Source organism: Dendrobates tinctorius, unplaced genomic scaffold (genome assembly GCF_039654945.1).
Source record: "Dendrobates tinctorius isolate UK_male_01 unplaced genomic scaffold, ASM3965494v1 ptg000039l, whole genome shotgun sequence".
Lineage (NCBI taxonomy): Eukaryota > Metazoa > Chordata > Amphibia > Anura > Dendrobatidae > Dendrobates > Dendrobates tinctorius.
In genome coordinates this window covers 32,768,523-32,790,959 of record NW_027361707.1, presented here as the reverse complement: position 1 = coordinate 32,790,959, position 22,437 = coordinate 32,768,523, and the positions used below count along the sequence as shown (strand labels likewise).

At 47.8% G+C, this 22,437-nt stretch overlaps 1 protein-coding gene across 2 annotated transcripts in view; it reads right to left on the bottom strand.

The window, feature by feature from the left end:
• The window catches only part of CC2D2A (coiled-coil and C2 domain containing 2A), a 177,837-nt gene that overhangs the window by 68,852 nt on the left and 86,548 nt on the right, over positions 1-22,437 (bottom strand). For both annotated transcript variants that reach the window (XM_073574599.1, XM_073574600.1), the window contains exons 18-20: positions 9,122-9,263; positions 8,078-8,216; positions 1,191-1,394 (exon numbers count right to left, since the gene is read on the bottom strand). In XM_073574599.1, the coding sequence (XP_073430700.1) occupies positions 1,191-1,394; positions 8,078-8,216; positions 9,122-9,263 (485 nt within the window). The remainder of the gene's footprint in view (positions 1-1,190; positions 1,395-8,077; positions 8,217-9,121; positions 9,264-22,437) is intronic.

The window sequence follows — 22,437 nt, the reverse complement described above, 5'->3', positions numbered from 1 at the left end:
GAAAACGTTCTCCTGGCATTCACCAAACTCAGACTAATTCATCACAAGCCAGATAGAGAAGCACGATGAGTCCCTACACAGAACAAGTTTCCACTGCTCAAGAGAATATAGCCTGGAGGGGTCCCCAAATATTAAAACATAACCTTTAATCAATTTCTAAAAAGACAATGAATGGTAGTGAGAAGTTACCTCACACCATAGCTGACATCCCACTGCTCCAGAGACCAGTGGTCGCTGCTTTACACCACTCCACCTGACACTTGGCATTGTGCTTGGTAATGCAAGGCTGCATGCAGCTGCTCGGCCATGAAGCTCTTGGCAAGGGCACAGTTTTTGTACTGATGTTAATACCACAGAAGGTTTGGACTCGATGACCCCATGCTAACGTTATTTGGTCTCCACTTCATGGCTGAGGTTCCTTCCACATGTCAATAATACCACTCACAGGTAATGAAATTAGCAGATAAGAAATGTCACAAACTGACTTGTTACACCATTGGCTCCAACTACAGGACCGTGCTGGTCTCAGTGAGCTCTTCACCACCAGCCATTAGGCAGACAGCATGGCGAGAGCCTGGATGTTATACACCAGGGGAGAAGGAACTGAATGAGAACCTAAATTTAATGACAAATACTTGTGTCCTATCACCTTTGCCCCTATAGCGTATATAGGTGTAAGGCTGGTTTCACATTCGCGTTAAAACGACGCTGCGCGCTGCGTCGTTAAGCCCCGCCCCGATCCGGCTCCCTGCCCGCCCCATCCGGGATCACCGCCTACTTTCGCATTTGCACGCATGCGATCGGCGCACCCTATCTTTAGCATAGGGTGCGCAGATCATGCGCTGCCAGTGTGAAAGTAGCGTGCTGCGCACTTTTGACGGTGCGCCGTGCGCGCCGAAATGCAGCATGTTGCACTTCGGCGCGCACGGCGCACCGTCAAAAGTGCGCAGCACGCTACTTTCACACTGGCAGCGCATGATCTGCGCACCCTATGCTAAAGATAGGGTGCGCCGATCGCATGCGTGCAAATGCGAAAGTAGGCGGTGATCCCGGATGGGGCGGGCAGGGAGCCGGATCGGGGCGGGGCTTAACGAGGCAGTGCGCAGCGTCGTTTTAACGCGAATGTGAAACCAGCCTAAGAGAAATACATACAGCCTAGTATTCCTCCCTCTGTGTAATAATTTTTTTACCAGAAATATCTTGTCTGGGATTTCTCTCTCCTTTATGGGCACCATCTTGTAATTGCGGAATTCTGAGACCTCCTGGTTTCGAAGCTGGAGAAGACGGAACCGTTTTGACCTTCTGAGGTCGTCATCTGATACAAAGTCAAACTCCTTCTGCAGCTGCTCCAGTCTGAAGAACTCTGGAACATAAGTGTCCCCCGTGTTTGCAATCTAAAGAAAACGGAGAACAAATTGATTAAATAAATCCAGAGTTTTCAGGAGATACAGAAGAAGGACTAAGCAATGGTATCAATTGCATAATATCTGTGGGAATGTAGCTCATTTCTCATATAGCAGTTTGTTTTACAAATGGCTATAACTAGGGATGAGCGAGTAGTGAAGTATTCGGACTCGCTGTACACGTTACGAGTACCTCCTACTCGGGTACTCATAACGAGTAGCGAGTCCAATGTAAGTCTATGGGAAATGCGAGCAATGGGCTTTGTGTGTGTGCTGGCTTGTGCGGACTGTGCGGGGACTGTGCGGGGGCTGTGTGGGGGCTGTGCGGGGACTGTGCGGGGGCTGTGCGGGGACTGTGCGGGGACTGTGCGGGGACTGTGCGGGGACTGTGCGGGGACTGTGCGGGGACTGTGCGGGACTGTGCTGGCTGTGTGGGACTGTGCGGGGACTGTGACAGGCTGTGCGGGGACTGTGCTGGCTGTGCGGGACTGTGCTGGCCTGTGCTGGACTGTGCTGGCTGTACGGGACTGTGCGGGCTGTACGGGACTGTGCGGGCTGTACGGGACTGTGCGGGCTGTGCGGGACTGTGCTGGGCTGTGCGGGACTGTGCTGGGCTGTGCGGGACTGTGCTGGGCTGTGCGGGACTGTGCTGGGCTGTGCGGGACTGTGCTGGGCTGTGCGGGACTGTGCTGGGCTGTGCGGGACTGTGCTGGGCTGTGCGGGACTGTGCTGGGCTGTGCGGGACTGTGCTGGGCTGTGCGGGACTGTGCTGGGCTGTGCGGGACTGTGCTGGGCTGTGCGGGACTGTGCTGGGCTGTGCGGGACTGTGCTGGGCTGTGCGGGACTGTGCTGGGCTGTGCGGGACTGTGCTGGGCTGTGCGGGACTGTGCTGGGCTGTGCGGGACTGTGCTGGGCTGTGCGGGACTGTGCTGGGCTGTGCGGGACTGTGCTGGGCTGTGCGGGACTGTGCTGGGCTGTGCGGGACTGTGCTGGGCTGTGCGGGACTGTGCTGGGCTGTGCGGGACTGTGCTGGGCTGTGCGGGACTGTGCTGGGCTGTGCGGGACTGTGCTGGGCTGTGCGGGACTGTGCTGGGCTGTGCGGGACTGTGCTGGGCTGTGCGGGACTGTGCTGGGCTGTGCGGGACTGTGCTGGGCTGTGCGGGACTGTGCTGGGCTGTGCGGGACTGTGCTGGGCTGTGCGGGACTGTGCTGGGCTGTGCGGGACTGTGCTGGGCTGTGCGGGACTGTGCTGGGCTGTGCGGGACTGTGCTGGGCTGTGCGGGACTGTGCTGGGCTGTGCGGGACTGTGCTGGGCTGTGCGGGACTGTGCTGGGCTGTGCGGGACTGTGCTGGGCTGTGCGGGACTGTGCTGGGCTGTGCGGGACTGTGCTGGGCTGTGCGGGACTGTGCTGGGCTGTGCGGGACTGTGCTGGGCTGTGCGGGACTGTGCTGGGCTGTGCGGGACTGTGCTGGGCTGTGCGGGACTGTGCTGGGCTGTGCGGGACTGTGCTGGGCTGTGCGGGACTGTGCTGGGCTGTGCGGGACTGTGCTGGGCTGTGCGGGACTGTGCTGGGCTGTGCGGGACTGTGCTGGGCTGTGCGGGACTGTGCTGGGCTGTGCGGGACTGTGCTGGGCTGTGCGGGACTGTGCTGGGCTGTGCGGGACTGTGCTGGGCTGTGCGGGACTGTGCTGGGCTGTGCGGGACTGTGCTGGGCTGTGCGGGACTGTGCTGGGCTGTGCGGGACTGTGCTGGGCTGTGCGGGACTGTGCTGGGCTGTGCGGGACTGTGCTGGGCTGTGCGGGACTGTGCTGGGCTGTGCGGGACTGTGCTGGGCTGTGCGGGACTGTGCTGGGCTGTGCGGGACTGTGCTGGGCTGTGCGGGACTGTGCTGGGCTGTGCGGGACTGTGCTGGGCTGTGCAGGGATTGTGAGGGCTGTGCCGAATATTGCGAGGAGAGAAGTGAAATACTCGCCAGGATTCGAGTACCGCATTACTTGCCGAGTACCAAATCCTAACGAGTATACTCGCTCATCCCTAGCTATAACTTTATTCTGTAAGATCATACAAAACCAAGCCATTCCAGTCCCACTTACTTATTCCTACATATACTCTACATGCAGTACCATTATTCCTGCCTTTGTATAAACAAGTCAATAAGAAGAAATTCAAAGTACATCAGCGGCACCAAGTATCTATCAGCGATATCTAGACACAGAAGCTGTATAAACTGAAAAATTATATTTTGCATAATAGAGTAAATTACATTTAAAGCAGATCTGTCACCACATTGTACAATTCAATTTGCGTGAATTATTACGGTAAATAGATTCCTTACATCTTATGAAGCTGATGTGTTTACTTTGAAAATCCATGTTAGAATGGCTATACAATCCTGATATTAAAATGAGCATTTATTGAGTCCAGTTATAGAAAGAAATAGCTCATGAGTCCAAGTGTACTCAATTTCTGCTCACCCAGCCTGAGTGACAGCTGCAGCTTGCGAGATCTCAAGGGAGACATTGAGCGGCTGTTACAGAGATTAGGTGATCGGAGAATAAAGTTAAAGAAGATGTGCAATACTGGACAACACCTTCTTAGGTGCTAGTGCTCCCCACATAAAAAAGTATACAGTGACCGCTCATAGACTGAAGCCCTTATGTGACATAATGTCACACGAATGCCGATAGTCACAGAGCAGACAATGTTGAAACAGTGTGGGTTCAAGATGAGAGTATACTTCTATATTTTATGTGGGGCACACTAGCACTGGGGTCTGCATCAATCCGATATTTATGGGAGATATTTTTGCATCATAGCGAAAGGACAAACAATGCATTCACTCACATCACCGTAAGGTGATCAGATGGATGATGCTATCCATGCCATGTTTCATTTCTATATAATGATAAAAATCGAGATAAAAACATGACAACATTATCTGCAGCCTGGAATCAGACTTGGAAGAGAAGTATTCATAGAATCATAGAATCGTAGAGTTGGAAGGGACCTCCTGGGCCATCTGGTCCAACCCCCTGCTCAAAGCAGGATTCGCTAAATCATCCCAGTCAGATGTCTGTCCAGCCTCTGTTTGAAGACTTCCATTGAAGGAGAACTCACCACTTCTCGTGGCAGCTTGTTCCACTCATTGATCACTCTAACGGTCAAAAAGTTTTTTCTAATATCTAATCTGTCTCCTCCCATTCAGTTTCATCCCATTGCTTCTAGTCTTTCCTTGTGCAAATGAGAATAAAGTTGATCCTTCTACAATGTGACAGCCCTTTAGATATTTGTAGACAGCTATTAAGTCTCCTCTCAGTCTTCTCTTTTGCAAACTAAACAATCCCAGATCCTGCAACCTTTCCTCATAAGACAGGGTTTGCAGACCGGTCACCATTCTGGATGCTCTTTTCTGAACTTGCTCCAGTTTGTTGGTGTATTTTTTAAAATGTGGTGCCCAAAACTGGACACAATATTCCAGATGAGGTCTGACCAAAGAGGAGTAGAGGGAAATAATGACTTCACGTGATCTAGACTGTATGCTTCTGTTAATACATCCTAGAATTGCATTTGCCTTTTTTGCTGCTGCATCACACTGTTGACTCATATTCAGTTTGTGATCTATTAGTATACCCAAGTCTTTTTCACATGTGCTGTTGCTTAGGCCTATTCCTCCCATTCTGTACATGCTTTTTTCATTTTTATTGCCCAGATGTAGTACTTTGCATTTTTCCCTGTTAAAAACCATTCTGTTAGTTGCTGCCCACTGCTCCAGTTTATTTATATCTTTTTGAATCCTCTCTCTCTCTCTTCTCTAGTATTAGCTATCCCTCCTAGCTTTGTGTCATCAGCAAATTTAATCAGTTTACCCTCAATTCCTTCATCTAAATCATTGATAAAGATGTTGAACAATACAGGGCCCAGGACAGAGCCCTGTGGTACCCCACTTGAGACATTCTTCCAAATGGATGTGCAGCCATTTACGACCACTCTTTGGGTCCGATCACTAAGCCAGTTATGAATCCACCTAACAGTTGCCTTGTCCATTCCATACTTAGTCATTTTTTCAATAAGGATTGTATGAGATACTTTGTCAAATGCTTTGCTGAAGTCAAGATATACTATATCTACAGTCATGGCCAAAAGCTTTGAGAATGACACACATTAATTTTTACAAAGTCTACTGCTTCATTTTTTCTAATGGCAATTTGCATATGCTCCAGAATGTTAGAAAGAGTGATCAGCTTAACAGCAATTACTTGCAAAGTCAATATTTGCCTAGAAAATTAACTTTATCCCCCAAAACACATTTCAACATCATTGCAGCCCTGCCTTAAAAGGATCAGCTAACATCATTTCAGTGATTGCTCCATTAACACAGGTGTGGGTGTTGATGAGGACAGGGCTGGAGATCAATCTGTCATGATTAAGTAAGAATGACACCACTGGACACTTTAAAAGGAGGCTGGTGCTTGGCATCATTGTTTCTCTTCTGTTAACCATGGTTATCTCTAAAGAAACACGTGCAGTCATCTTTGCACTGCACAAAAATGGCCTAACAGGGAAGAGTATCGCAGCTAGAAAGATTGCACCTCAGTCAACAATCTATCGCATCATCAAGAACTTCAAGGAGAGAGGTACCCTTGTTGCCAAAAAGGCTCCAGGGCGCCCAAGAAAGACCAGCAAGCGCCAGGACCGTCTCTTAAAAGTGTTTCAGCTGCGGGATCAGGCTACCAGCAGTGCAGAGCTTGCTCAGGAATGGCAGCAGGCAGGTGTGAGTGCATCTGCACGCACTGTGAGGCGGAGACTCTTGGAGCAAGGCCTGGTCTCAAGGAGGGCAGCAAAGAAGCCACTTCTCTCCAGGAAAAACATCATGGACAGACTGATATTCTGCAAGAGGTACAGGGAGTGGACTGCTGAGGACTGGGGTAAAGTCATTTTCTCTGATGAATCCCCTTTTCGATTGTTTGGGACATCTGGAAAACGGCTTATTCGGAGAAGACCAGGTGAGCGCTACCACCAGTCTTGTCTCATGCCAACTGTCAATCATCCTGAAACCATTCATGTGTGGGGTTGCTTCTCAGCCAAGGGAATGGGCTCTCTCTCAGTCTTGCCTAAAAACACAGCCATGAATAAAGAATGGAACCAGAATGTCCTCCAAGAGCAACTTCTCCCAACCGTCCAAGAGCAGTTTGGCGATCAACAATGCCTTTTTCAACATGATGGAGCACCTTGCCATAAAGCAAAGGTGATAACTAAATGGCTCAGGGAACAAAATATAGAGATTTTGGGACCATGGCCTGGAAACTCCCCAGATCTTAATCCCATTGAGAACTTGTGGTCAATCATCAAGAGATGGGTGGACAAACAAAAACCTTCAAATTCAGACAAAATAAAAGCATTGATTTTGCAAGAATGGACTGCTATCAGTCAGGATTTGATCCAGAAGTTGATTGAGAGCATGCCAGGGAGAATTGCTCAGGTCCTGAAGGGTCAACACTGCAAATATTGACTTGCTGCATTAACTCATTCTAACTGTCAATATAACCTTTTGCTACTCATAATATGATTGCAATTATATTTCTGTATGTGATAAAAACATCTGACAAACACACATAAAAACCAGAGGCCAGCAGATCATGTGAAAATATAATATTTGTGTCATTCTCAAAACTTTTGGCCATGACTGTACAGCATTTCCTTGATCCACCCAATCAGTGATTCCGTCATAGAAGGAAATTAAGTTAGTCTGACATGACTTATTAGTTACAAACCCATGCTGACTCTGTTTAATCACGTCATTCTTATCCAGGTACTGACATACATGTTGTTTAATAATTTGTTCAAAGATCTTTCCTGGTATAGAAGTCAGACTCACCGGCCTATAGTTGCCTGGGTCCACCTTCACATATACCCAGGAATTCAGACTTCAGTCTTAGAGAGGTATTCACATTAGACACATTAGGACTAGTGATGAGTGAGTAGCATTGTTGCTCGGGTGATCTCTGAGTATTTTGGCGTGCTTGGAGATCTAGTTTTTGTCGTCTCAGCTGCATAATTTGCGGCTGCTAGACAAGCTGAATACATGTGGGAATTCCCTAACAAACAGGCAATCCCCACATGTAATCAGCCTGTCTAGCAGTCGCAAATTATACAGCTAAGACGATGAAAAGTAAACCTCCGAGCACGCCAAAATACTCGGAGGATACCCGTGCATGTTTGGGGAAACCCGAGCAACTCATCACTAGCTAGGACCCATCAGTTTTGAGACAACCTTGTCGTTTGCTGCTGGACATGCATGAATTGGCCAAATTATGTGTTAAGCGCCTTATTTTTTCCTAGTGTTCAGAAGCCGTATTGCTATTCATATTTCACATTGACGTGCTGTAGCACTACTGAGTGCAACTTTTTTTGTTGATCTGTGACAGGTGGTGGCAGGCAAGGGATCCGCGTGATTTCCTCAGTGTTCTCCCTGACAAACTGGTAACAGTGGTGTGATCTGCGTGATCCCCCTGGCTGTTATCCGTGACATGCCCAATCAGATCTAAGAAATCTATAGATATCTAGACCTGGTGAGGCTGGTGTACTTACTGTGAAATACGTTTGTGAAATATCGTGACAAATCCACTTTAATCATAGAACACGTATTAGGAGTCATGCAACATATATCTCTCACCATAATGAGCTGCATAAGTGCTGCATTGTTAGGGTCATTGGGATCGAGCTTGGATTCTGCTGCCCACTTGGCTAGTTTCTTCATGTCAGTCAGTCCAGATGCTCCAATAGAAGACACAGCATCCATATTGTTCAAGGCCCTGTTAATGAAGAATACCATTATGATACAACACGAGAGAAAATATTTTCTCTATGAACGATATGAATGAAGAAAACTATGTCTCAACGGTTATTGACAGGCTAACCAATTAAGACGATGTCCCACTCCAAAAAACGGTATTACAATTACTAGATCTATTTCATTTCACACAGTTATAGGAACAATACACTCCACTAGATGGACCTGCATTAAAGGGAATCTATCAGCAGGTTTTTGTTATGTAATCTGAGGAGTAGAGACCCTGATTCCAGCGATGTGTCACTTACTGGGCTGCTTGCTGTCATTTTGTTAAAAATCACTGTTTTCTCTGCTGCAGATCTAGCAGAGCTCAGAATGCTGAGCTGTGTATAAACCCGCCCACACCACTGATTGGCAGCTATTTGTGTACACTGTGCATAGGCAGAAAGCTGCCAATCCAATCTGTGGTGGGGTTATACATAGAAGTAGAATTACATAGCACGTGACAGCTAGTCCTTCAATAATAATTTCCTGGATTTTAGCAAAACAAAAGCACACAGTTCAGTAAGTGATATCGCCGGAAATAAGGTTTCTACCCCTACATCATGCTGCTTTCACATTATGTAGTAAAATCCTGCTGACAATTTCCCTTTAAGACTTCTAACTGAGGTCACTACACATTCAGTATGCAGTGTGCGCCCCCTAGTGGTAGCTGTAGGCAGCCAAAATTCCATCATTTTTCTCTGAATTATAATGGGATTTCTGTACCAGAAAACAAAGCTCCGTCCTTTATAAAATACGTTCTGAAATTTGTTGGCCCCATTTAGATTAAAAGAAATAAATAACAAAATGGCGGAACAAGACTTTAAAAAAAACAAAAAACAAAGAAGAGGGTTTAATACGTCTTGTATTGGCATAGTCACTTACCTCTGAACATTTTGTTGGGATAGAGGGGGGACTAGTGGCACCCCATTCTCCCCAACCGCCCAGGATACACAGCATGCAACTTTTCCAGATGTCATCAAAGCTACTTTATTATTTCCATCAGCCTCAAAGGAAAATGGAACATCTATTTAGGAAGGAAAAAAATAATGGGGGGAGGAAAGAGGCGATTAATAATCAGTCACACCGAGGGGGGCACCAGTGAATGGAGTCACTGCTTCAGTGGTCCCCGTCATCTTCATTTACTTTGCTGCAACAATCCCATGCCGTACATCTAACCACCGCGGTGAGGCCCTAGGGTAAGTCACCGGGGTCACCGGGGCCAGTGACTGGCTGCAGCAGTCACGGGATGTTCAGCATGTGATCATTGCAGAAAGGTAAAGTAAGCAAAGACCTTCAGGAACTACTGGTCCAGCAAAGGATATAACAGGATGGGGTCTACATTGGTACTGTGCAGCAGTCGGACAGGGACCGATGAAACTTTTTCGGTTGGCACTCGAATGCCAGCATCCTGATCGCCTCTTGTGAATACAAGGCCCCTGTGATATCAAATGTAGTGACTAGGACTCATGCGACACTAAGGAGCCTAGAAATGACAAGAGCTGCCAAGGGTGCCCGCTGTGAAGATTCGCATGGTCCAACATGGATGCCGGACCACGGTCCAGCTAATCTTTATGCTCCAGCTGCCAGCTAAAGAATGTTCTTAGTAATGTCATCATTAATCTTCTTCATCATCGTAACCAATCATTGACGGCCAAAATGCCTTTTTATGTCTGTGACTAAACTGGTTTCGTCACCTTAAAACGGTGCCCCGACAATCACTGCGCTGAGCCAGCAGAGCCCTTGTCAGGATCATTTTCCATTATAACTGTGTAAGGGTGTGGATAGGCTGACAGCGTTTCCCCTTGAAGAAACAGGTTTTATTGTGTGAACTGTGTCCTACGTCTTTTGTATACATCGTGTCATGTGAATTGATAAGTGTGATAAGGTATTATAGTGTATAGTAATTTAGGACGTAAAGTAATGCATAGTGTAAGGTATAGTGTTGTAAGATAGATGGTGTAATGTATAGGATAAGTGATGTAGATAGTTGACGATAGGGTAAGATAAAGTTAATGTTTGAGATTAGCCCACAGTGGGAGGGGGTCTAGTGTTAGAGAAAGTGTCTGGTTTCACCCTTCGCCACGACAGCACCCACTGGAGGTATCGGATCCGCCCCATCTGGAACAGGAAACCCTACAGAAAGATAAAAGGGGGCGGTCCGCCTCTCCTCAGTTTTGGTTTCCTGTTCCCAGGGAACCTCAGGACGATCCTTCAGAAAGAACATACCTGGGCCAGATGCATGCCGCCTGCGCAGTGTCCTTGAGAACGGCAGGGGCTGCGGTCCGGAAGCAGCGTCGGGGGAGACTCCGTTAGACAGCTTCCTCCTCGTCTGACAGCTTGAGGTGATGACCGGGTCCGGGAGGGGGCGCCCGGTCTCACCTAGGAGCGCGCTAGGGGGCACCAAGCGGGAGCCGCCGCTGCGGACGGTGAGTGCGCCAGTGGCGCGAAGAAAAGAAAAAAAAAAAAAAGTAAAGCAGCAGTGGCGGCAGCGTGGGGAGGCGTGGGCCGCATACAAAAGCGGCGGCGCAGTAGCTGGCCGGCACAGAGGCTCCTATGCCCCGGAAGTAATGAGTGAACTTCCGGGGCAGGATGGCTGAGCAGTGCGACGGCGCATGCGCGGGAACCCGGGGAGGAGGAGCGACTTCCGGGACGCAAAAAAAAAAAAAAAGAGGAGATCTACACTCACTGGCCACTTTATTAGGTACACCATGCTAGTAACGGGTTGGACCCCCTTTTGCCTTCAGAACTGCCTCAATTCTTCGTGGCAGAGATTCAACAAGGTGCTGGAAGCATTCCTCAGAGATTTTGGACCATATTGACATGATGGCATCACACAGTTGGCGCAGATTTGTCGGCTGCACATCCCTGATGAGAATCTCCCGTTCCACCACATCCCAAAGATGCTCTATTGGATTGAGATCTGGTGACTGAGGAGGCCATTTGAGTACAGTGAACTCATTGTCATGTTCAAGAAACCAATCTGAGATGATTCGAGCTTTATGACATGGCGCATTATCCTGCTGAAAGTAGCCATCAGATGTTGGGTACATTGTGGTCATAAAGGGATGGACATGGTCAGCAACAATACTCAGGTAGGCTGTGGCGTTGCAACGATGCTCAATTGGTACCAAGGGGCCCAAAGAGTGCCAAGAAAAAATTCCCCACACCATGACACCACCACCACCAGCCTGAACCGTTGATACAAGGCAGGATGGATCCATGCTTTCATGTTGTTTACGCCAAATTCTGACCCTACCATCCGAATGTCGCAGCAGAAATCGAGACTCATCAGACCAGGCAACGTTTTTCCAATCTTCTACTGTCCAATTTCGATGAGCTTGTGCAAATTGTAGCCTCAGTTTCCTGTTCTTAGCTGAGAGGAGTGGTACCCGGTGTGGTCTTCTGCTGCTGTAGCCCATCTGCCTCAAAGTTCGACGCACTGTGCGTTCAGAGATGCTCTTCTGCCTACCTTGGTTGTAACGGGTGGCAATTTGAGTCACTGTTGCCTTTCTATCAGCTCGAACCAGTCTGCCCATTCTCCTCTGACCTCTGGCATCAACAAGGCATTTCCGGCCACAGAACTGCCGCTCACTGGATTTTTTTTCTTTTTCGGACCATTCTCTGTAAACCCTAGAGATGGTTGTGCGTGAAAATCCCAGTAGATCAGCAGTTTCTGAAATACTCAGACCAGCCCTTCTGGCACCAACAATCATGCCACGTTCAAAGGCACTCAAATCACCTTTCTTCCCCATACTGATGCTCGGTTTGAACTGCAGGAGATTGTCTTGACCATGTCTACATGCCTAAATGCACTGAGTTGCCGCCATGTGATTGGCTGATTAGAAATTAAGTCTTAACACACAGTTGGACAGGTGTACCTAATAAAGTGGCCAGTGAGTGTATTTAAACCGGCGCCGCAGTTCAGCGGCAGGAAGCCATGTCATCCCCAGTGGAAGTGCACACTCCAGCAGGAGACTCTGCGGGGGGGAGCTGCTCCAGGGACCACACTACCAGGGCAGATACCGTCCGCAGGAGCGAGGTGGGAGAGTCAAGGCCTAGGACAGGATCTCAGCCATCCGATCCGGTAAAAAATGCTTCACTGGGTGAGTGTGCCATATATATATACTCTGCCTATTAAGCTGACCTCTCCTCTCTCCCCCCCCCCCCCCCCCTCCTCCCTTCGCCATGTCTCCCCTCTTCCAGGCGAAGAAAAAACAAAAATCCACACACAAGGAATGTGCTTTATGCGCGGAGCCTCTCCCTGACTCTTACCCCAAAAAGCTCTGTAAACAATGCACCAGAGAGACCAGACAAGGGTCGGCAGTTTCGTCAAAGGACATCCGGGCAATAATTATGGAGGAAATACAGGCTATTACCTGTGCCAGTACTCCCTCAGAAACTAGGAGCAAAAGACAAGTGACCTTCAGCTCAGAATCAGAGCAAGAGCAGAGTGGGATCTCTGATTCCTCACTCACGTCGTCATCATCATCAGACATTGAGGGACGTTCATGTTTTCCCCTAGATAGTGTGGATAACTTGGTCAAGTCCGTGAGGAACACTATGGGGTGTGAGGAGACAAAGGGTGTCCAAACCGCACAAGAAATAATGTTGGCGGAAAAGAAAAGGAGAGCGTTTCCGGTAATACCGGCAGTTAAGGCCCTAATAAAAAGAGAGTGGGAAAAACACGATCAAAGAAGTTTTCTCCCATCGGCCTCAAAAAGGAAGTATCCATTTAGCGATGACGAGCTATTAAAATGGACCAAGGTGCCAAAAGGTTGATGCTGTTGTAGCCTCCACCTCAAAGCAGTCTACTATTCCGGTAGAGGACGCAGGCTTACTGGCGGACCCGCTAGACCGCAAAGCGGAGTCATCATTAAAAAAGGTCTTGGGAGTCTATCACAGGCATTTTTAAAGCAAGCAGTAGCCAGCACATGCACCGCCAGATCTATGCTCGTATGGTTGGACCCATTGGATCAACAGATCGAGCAGAAGGTGTCTAGGGAAAAACTACGGGCCGCTATTCCATTAATTAGAGGGGCATCAGCCTTCATGGCCGATGCATCGGCAGACACTCTGCGGCTGGCAGCGAGATTGGCTGGTCTTGTAAACAACGCCAGGAGGGCACTATGGATGAAGAGCTGGAAGGGAGACGCGCAATCGCAATCTAAGATTTGCGCAACCCCATGCGAGGGTGAGTTGCTCTTTGGGAAAGCCCTAGATGATATACTCGCCAAAGTGAAAGAAAGGAAGAAGGCCTTCCCTGATTCTTCTATCCCTTTCTACAGGAGAACCTTTAAAAGGCCACCATTTGGAAGAAGGAGACAAGCGGATAGATCAAATAGATGGCCCGCAAAGGAAGAAAAGCAGAAGGGTAGCATGTTTAAGGGTTCAGCATTCCGAATGGAAAATAAATACTGAACAATCAGTCCCCCCAGTAGGGGGTAGATTAAAAATTTTTTCTTCAAAATGGGAACAAATACCTTTGAGTCCATGGATTCTAAGTATCATTAAAGAGGGAATGAAAATAGAATTCCTTCAAATCCCTTATGATTTATTTATCATAACCCGCCTTAACTCTATAGTTCAACAAGAGGCCCTCGAAGTAGAAATTCGGAGCCTACTATCCAAGGGGGTTTTAGTAGAGGTCCGAGAGGGACAGGAAGGTAGAGGGTTCTACTCTCCTTTATTTTTAATTTCCAAACCAGATGGTACGTTTAGGACAATTACAAACTTAAGGAAGCTTAATACGTTTATAAAAAATGATAAGTTTAAAATGGAATCAATCAGGTCTACCATAAAGCTTCTATTTCCGGATTGTGTAATGGTGGGGATTGACTTGAAGGATGCTTACTATCATATTCCTATTCATGATAGATACCAAAGGTACCCAAGAGTCGCAGTGGTATTCGAAGGCAAGATCCGTCATTTCCAGTATACGGCCATGCCTTTCGGCCTATCTACGGCACCGAGAATCTTCACTAAAGTGATGGCAGAGGTGATGGCCTATCTCCGTTAGAAAGACACTCTAATCGTACCTTACCTAGATGACTTCCTAATCATCGGGAACTCGGTCACCCAATGTGCTAGACGTGTGGCTGACGTGATCTCATCTTTGCAGGATCTAGGCTGGATCATCAACTTCCAGAAGTCCAGACTCGTCCCGCATTCCATTCAGATGTTCTTAGGGTTCCAGTTAAGACTCCACAACTCAGAGATGTCGACTCCCTCAGGTAAAGATTACACTCACAAAAGAGAAGGTGAAGGCAGCCATAAGAAGACCACGCATGTCTGAGAGGGGCAATGTCGCTATTGGGGTTGCTCAATTCTTGCACTCCGGCAGTCCGGTGGGCCCAGTATCATACCTGCACACTGCAGCATCAAATCCTCCAAGAGGATAGGCGACATGGTGGTCACCTCGAGAGCAAGATAACCTTGTCACAGGAAGTCCTGGCTTCTCTAGAATGGTGGCGAAATGATGACCATTTGTCCTCAGGAGTTCCATGGGTTATAGTACCATCACGTATCCTAACCACCGACGCTAGCCCCCCCGGCTGGGGAGCCCATATGGGGAATAGCTTTTGTCAAGGAAGGTGGAATAGAGAGGAAAGGGGCTACTCGTCTAATTTAAAGGAATTAACGGCGGTATATTATGCTCTACACCATTTTCTTCCACAGCTCCAACAGAAGCATGTCAGGATCTTGTCGAACAACACCACTACAGTGGCCTACATAAACAGACAGGGAGGTACTCGATCAGAGACTCTGATGTCTTCTGCGGCAAAAACCTTAAACTTAGCTGAAAATTATTTGTTGTCCATCTCGGCCCTTCATATCAGGGGGGAGAACAACCAAGAGGCAGATTTCCTAAGCCGACACACACTTCGGCAAGGGGAGTGGTGCCTCAATCGCCGAGTCTTCAAGGACATAGTAGCTCTATGGGGGCGACCTCAGGAGGACCTTTTTGCCACGAAAGAGAACAAACAGATAAAGGTGTTTGCTTCCCTGTCTCCGTCAGATCATCCAGACATACTGGATGCCCTCCAGGCTTCATGGAAATTCAACCTGGCATATGCCTTTCCTCCGATAATTCTCCTACCACAGGTCATTCGGAAAATCAGAGAGGACAGGGCGAGAGTAATTTTGATAGCACCATTTTGGCCCAAGAGACCGTGGTTCTCATGGCTACGAATCACGTCGGTAACAGATCCTTGGGTCCTCCCTTCAATTCCCAACCTACTCTCCCAAGGCCCTTTTTTCCACCCCCAAGTGGACGGCTTACACTTGACGGCGTGGAATTTGAAAGGCAGCTACTAAGATCAAGAGGGTTTTCAGAAACACTAATTGCTACGCTACTACAAAGCAGGAAGCAGTCCACTACCCAGATTTATACAAGGATATGGAAAAAATTCCTGCAGTTCCATACAGCGCCCCATACTACAGAAGTTCCGATAGTTCCTATCTTGGAATTTCTACAGAAAGGGAAGGACTTGGGCCTGGCAATAAACACACTGAAAGTCCAAGTGTCCTCATTAGGGGCACTGTACGGCCATAATATAGCAGGAAATAAGTGGATCTCACGATTTATTACAGCTTGCGAACGGATAGCTCCGGTTCACATACCTGCAATCCCTACATGGGACTTAACTCTGGTCTTAGACGCCCTGATGGAAGAACCCTTCGAGCCGATAGACACGATATCCCTGAAATGCTTGTCACTCAAGACGGCCCTCTTAGTAGCACTAACGTATGCTAGGAGAGTGAGTGATATCCAAGCGCTATCCATAGACCCACCCTTTTTTCAGATATACCAGGATAGGATAATATTAAAACCAGACCCCCTCATACCTGCCCAAGGTATCAACAAAGTTCCATAGATCCCAAGAGATACTTCTCCCGACCTTTTTTGGGAACCCCTCCACTCCAGAGGAGCAGAAATTCCACACCTTGGATGTCAGAAGAACTGTACTAAAATATATTGAGAGGTCCAGGAGCTGGAGGCAGTGTAGGGCTCTGTTCATATCTTTTCAGGGCTGTAAAAAAGGGTACGGAGTCACGAAGAGCACCATTTCCCGATGGATCAGGGATGCCATTCGCTTAGCCTACTCCGCGAAAAATGAAGATCCTCCGGAGAGCATCAGAGCACATTCCACCAGAGCAGTGGCAACCTCCTGGGCCGTGAGGGGAGACGTTCCAATTGAAACCATATGTACAGTAAGGCAGCAATTTGGTCAACCCCTTCTACCTTCTATAATCACTATAGACTCGACCTTTCATCACCTTCTGACCTAAGCTTTGGCAGGACTGTCCTTGGCACGGTGGTCCCACCCAGGTGATGGTCTCTGGAATCTCTCCAGTGGGTGCTGTCGTGGCGAAGGGTAAAAAGCCGGATTACTTACCAGTAATACTCTTTTAATGAGTCCACGACAGCACCCACTCACTTCCCTCCCTGCTAACATATCAATAGTAAAGGTGTATCTACTAAAGATGAAAAAGTAAAGTTAAAGAGATGCAAATACATTGCCTAACCCTTGGCGGTCCTCCTGGTACTCTGAAATACAAAACTGAGGAGGAGAGGCGGATCGCCCCTTTTATCTTTCTGTAGGGTTTCCTGTTCCAGATGGGGCGGATCCGATACATCCAGTGGGTGCTGTCGTGGACTCATTAAAAGAGCATTACCGGTAAGTAATCCGGCTTTTCCTGTTATAGTTACAATGATAGGGTTTGGAGTGCAGAGTAAGCAGTGCTGTAACTAAAAGGGTGACCCTGAGTGGGAGAAGACCAAAGAAGAGGGAATAGTGAGATCCTGAGGAAAAGTGGACGACAACATGGATTGGCCTTCCGGAGTCCTTGGTGAGGAAGACTAGCCATAAGACTTTCAGCTTGTAACACATTAAGTAATGGGTATAAGTAGAACTGAGAGACGGGGATAGTGAAGGGTGAAAGGTCCAGAGCAGGAGATCCAGGGCGCCAGTAGTGGAAGAAATAGGACACGGAACTGCAGAACAAGTAAAGGAGACTTGTGAATCAGGACTGTAGCGTTAAAGCTGGATTGTGCCAAAGTACCGACAAACAGTGTGCCTTGAAGGCCTTGGAGTACAATATAGAGCAAGGATGCTTCGTGTAATAATGCTTCATACTGTAACAGAAACATCCATAAGACTTTGTACCCGCTATTCATTATTCCTAGTATACAACCCATACCAAACTACCGCTCAGTAAAGAAATTATTATGGAACGGTGGTCTCCCTCATTGAACTGTGAGACATCTGGTCCTAGCAAGTCCGCAACAGTGGCTACATGCGGCCTGCATGGACATAAGGTCCTCCCAGTCCACACACAGAGCCAGAAACCCACACTTGGGGGGAGGCCCAGACTAGTGCCTCGCGCACAGCTACCGCCCTGCTACAACTAGGTTACATGTAGTGTTAAAAAAATTAAAAAAAATCACTTTGTCATTATTTGGAATCATTTAAAAATAAATAACCGAATACAAAAATAAACACAAAAAATACACCAGTAACATGTGAACTTCTGCCTCTGTGTACTCGCTTATCTACAGCATATTATACAGTAGATCTAAGTAACCATAAAAAAGTGGAAAAAATAGAATTTCTCTTAGATTAGATTTATCTTTCTTTCGGGCAAAATCTTTCCTAATAAAGACGCTTTGAGTTAAACCTATTCTTATATGGTCCTAATTGGTGCATATATTCGTCAGACAGAGCAGGGATCAAACAGCCTTAATTGCATATACAGCCCCACCTCACATCACCATAGGATGATTACTACCAAGGATCATTAATAAAGTCACAGATTCCTATAGGAAGGTTCTGCTCTCTAAGCCTCGAAAAATGTCGAAATGAGTAGCAGACCTGCAGCTGTCTCCATAACCAGCTGTTCGGTGAGATGCTCCTCCATATACTGCTGGGTGCGCCGGGATGATCTGCTGACCCCAAACCCATAATTTACCACTATACATTTCTCTTATCACTTCAGGGTAGTTCCCAGTGTTTATCATTTTCTATCGCACAGTGGTGGCCGATTTATTTCTTCCTGTATTTCATTACCATGCTGGAATAATGGAGATAAATATGAGTGCATGACCTTCGATTCCTCACGTTTAGTAGAACAACTGCACATGTATGAACTATGGTATCCAGACTAGTAGAAAGTCTGCAGAGAAGTTATAGAACCTGACTGATGCCTTAGTGCCATGGTGAGTGGGGGCCTGCGGTAGATTTTATACTGGAGCTTCAGGTTTCCCCTGTATAGTCAGGCTATTACTGCTTATGGTTGCAGATGTAGGACTACAACGGATGTCCTCATGACCCTTCCTAACATTAGGCCAGGGGTACATGATATACTTTGCAGGTCCTCATTGTGATCCCATTATTCTGTAATGAAGCAATCTATAGCAACCAAAGTAGCTGTAGCCACAACTAAAAAATTCAACAAATCAGGCAAGAGGTTTTCTCATCAGGATACAGGAATAGCTGAATGACTAACAAGGTCTAAGCCTAGAGGCCTCCATAAACTTCAGATAAAAGTTGGCTGAACCCACCAATTTCTAACAGTCCAGCCGATCATCTGATGTGTAGGGGGGACCTCCTGGTTCTCCCCCGACGGATTTACTCAAGCATGATAAGGCTAGAGCAGATAGAAGAAGGTTGCACGGCACTCCGATAGAGTGGGGTGCACGAATAGGATACCACTCCAAAATATTCCAAGAAAAATTCGGCACTCCCAAATATGATGCAAAAACACCAAGGTTACTTACCGGTAGCCGTTTTTTCCGGAGCCCATGACGGCACACATGAGAGAGGGGATCCGCCCCGCCAGGACAGGAACCCTACTGAAGATAAAAGGGCGGTACCTCTCCCTCGCTTCAGTTGGTTTACAGAGCATGAGAGGCCCCCCGGGTTAGTACACATGGTAAAACTATCACCACATTATATTTAACTTAAAAAGCACCCAAACTATAGTGCACACCAAAGGAGTGATAAGGGGGGGAATATACATGTGCCGTCATGGGCTCCGGAAAAACCGGCTACCGGTAAGTAACCTTGGTGTTTTCCCGTCTCCCATGACGGCACACATGAGAGACTTTTGTAGAATAAGACACCTTAGGGAGGGACCACCGCTTGTAGCACCCTTCTACCAAAGGTTAGGTCAGTAGAGGAAGATAGATCAAGTCGGTCGTGCTTAAAAAAGGTCGAAGGGGAGGACCAAGTAGCGGCTTTACAAATCTGCTCAAGCGATACCTCAGCCTTCTCTGCCCAGGAGGTAGACACGGCTCTGGTTGAGTGAGCCTTGATGCATTCTGGAACCGGAGCGCCACTTGCAGAGTTGGATAACATAATGGCCTCCCTGATCCTTCTGGCAATGGTACTCTTAGCTACCCCGTACCCTTTTCTACTACCCTGAAAGGCTACAAACAGGGACTGATCTTTCCTCCACTTACTAGTTATTGACATATATTGTAATATGGCTCTCCTTACGTCCAATGTATGGAACTTTTGCTGCCCAGGGTTTCTAGGATTATTACAGAAAGATGGCAAGGAGATCTCTTGAGTCCTATGAAACTTTTGGACCACCTTGGGAAGGTAGGCCGGGACTGGTCTTAGAACCACTCGGTCATCCAAGATCTGCGTATATGGAGGGCATATAGACAGAGCTTGTAGGTCGCTCACTCTACGGGCCGATGTTAAGGCTACCAATAACACATTTTTAAGTGTGAGTAGTTTTGGTGACAGCTCTTGTAATGGTTCAAAGGGATCTTTGGTTAAAGCCTCTAAGACTAGATTCAGGTCCCAGGGTGGTATCTTTGGGATAATGACCGGCCTCGACCTGCCACAGGACTTTATGAACCGGGACACCAACCTATTGGCTGCTAGGTTGCAGTTATATAGGGCCCCCAGAGCTGAGACTTGGACTTTGAGGGTGTTAGTGGCTAACCCGAGTTGCAGCCCCAACTGTAGGAATTCCAGGATAGGTCCAACTGGAGCTACATCCCCTAAAGGTTCCCCCAGGAAGTCTAGGAACTTTTTCCATGTTCTACCATAGATTTGGGAGGTTACAGGTTTCCTACTCTTCAACAGGGTGGAGACTAACCCTGGTGAGAATCCCTGGCGACTCAGTAGCGCCCTCTCAAATTCCAGGCTGCCAGATGGAAGCCCTTCACCTGAGCGTGGACCACTGGTCCCTGGGAAAGCAGGTCTGGAACCTCCGGTAAGATCCATGGATCTGTCACTGACATGTGTCTCAGAAGGGAGAACCAAGGCCTTCTCGGCCAAAATGGAGCTATAAGAATTATTCTCGCTCGATCCTCCCTGATTTTCCGGACTACTACGGGGATCATTGTCATCGGGGGGAATGCATAGGCCAGGGCGAACTTCCAAGGTATTTGTAGGGCATCTACTGCGAAGGGACTTTCTCTTGGATTCAGTGAGCAGAACTTCCTGACCTTCCTGTTGTGTGAGGTGGCGAACAAGTCTATTTCCGGCTTGGCTCCAAGCTAGAACTATTTGTTGGAAGATTTGGGGGTTTAGGGACCATTCCCCCTGTCTTAGGTGCCTGCGACTCAGGAAGTCTGCTTGTGTGTTTTCGACCCCCTTTATATGCATTGCCATGATGGATAACAGATGCTGTTCTGCTAAATGGAAAAGTAGATTTGATACTTCCATGAGGCCCCGAGATCTCGTTCCCCCCTGGTGGTTGATGTAAGCTACCACTGCACGATTGTCAGTCATGACCCGAGTGTGGCGGCCCCGAAGCAAGGGGAGAAAATGTTTCACGGCTTTCTCTACTGCCCATAGTTCTTTTACATTTGAACAGTGACCCTTTTCTAGTGAGGACCAGGTTCCCTGTATCGAGTGGGATCTCAGGTGTGCTCCCCACCCTGTGGCACTTGCGTCGGTTGTAATGATGTCCTCGACTGGTTTCTGCCACGGGACACCAGCTGTTAGATGCTCTTCTACAGTCCACCAGAGTTGGGAATCTCTTACCTCCATGGAGAGACATAGTTCGCCCTCTAAACGCCCTTTCAATTGTTTCTGCTCTGACAGAACTTCGCACTGCAGTTGTCATGTGCCCACACTACCACGGGTATGCATGATGTCAACGAGCCTAAAAGGGACATTGCGTTCCTCAGTGTCATAGCCGGCCTTTGTATTGCTGTGCGAGCTAGGCCCCTTATCTTGGTCACTTTGTTCTCTGGTAGGAGGCAGCGCTGCCGCTCGGAGTCCAGTATTAACCCTAGGAGGGATTACACTTTTACTGGTGTTAATCTAGACTTGGGGGCATTTACTATCCATCTTAGCCCTATTAAAGTTGATATCACTTCCTTCACTTGGTGTGCGCAAAGGGTCTCCGACCTCCCTACGACAAGAAAGTCGTCCAGGTATGGAACGATCACTATGCCTCGGGAACGAAGAAATGACATTACTTCGGCCATCACCTTGGTGAAAACTCTGGGAGCTGCAGACAGGCCGAACGGAAGGGCTGCATATTGGTAGTGTTTGACCTGACCTTGGACACAGAGCGCTACTCTCAAGTACTTTTGATACTCCCGATGGATTGGGATATGATAGTAGGCATCTTTTAAGTCTATCACTGCCATGAGGCAGTGCTGGAACAGGATCTTTGTGGCCGTATTGATTGACTCCATTTTGAAGGAGCAATTGTCTACCCACTGATTGAGTCTTCAGGTTGACTATGGTCATCCAAGAGCCGTCTGGTTTTTGTATTAAAAAGAGGGGGGAGTAAAACTCCCTTCCTTCTTCTTGAACTGGGACTTCCTGTTGGACTAGTTTTTGCACTAGTCCCAAGACTTCCATCTCCAGGGCCAGTTGTTGGTCTTGGGCTTTCCTTCGGGGTGTCATTATAAAGGTGCGCCTGGGCAGACGGGTGAATTTTATTTTTAAACCGTCCTTGATTATGCTTAGAACCCATGTACTGGGGGAGATATTTGCCCAGGCAGAAAGGAAGAGAGAAAGCCTTCCCCCTACCTCCGACCTGATGTCATTGGGGAGATTTTTTGGAGGAAGTAGAAGGCCCTTTAAACATATAGCCTGATCCTCTCCTTTCTTTAAAGTCCCAATTTTTCCTGTCTCCCGGGGGACGACCCCTGTTAAATCTTCTCCTCCGAAAGGGCTGCTTTTTGGGTTCTCCCGGAAATCGGGGAAAGCCTTTCTTCCTAT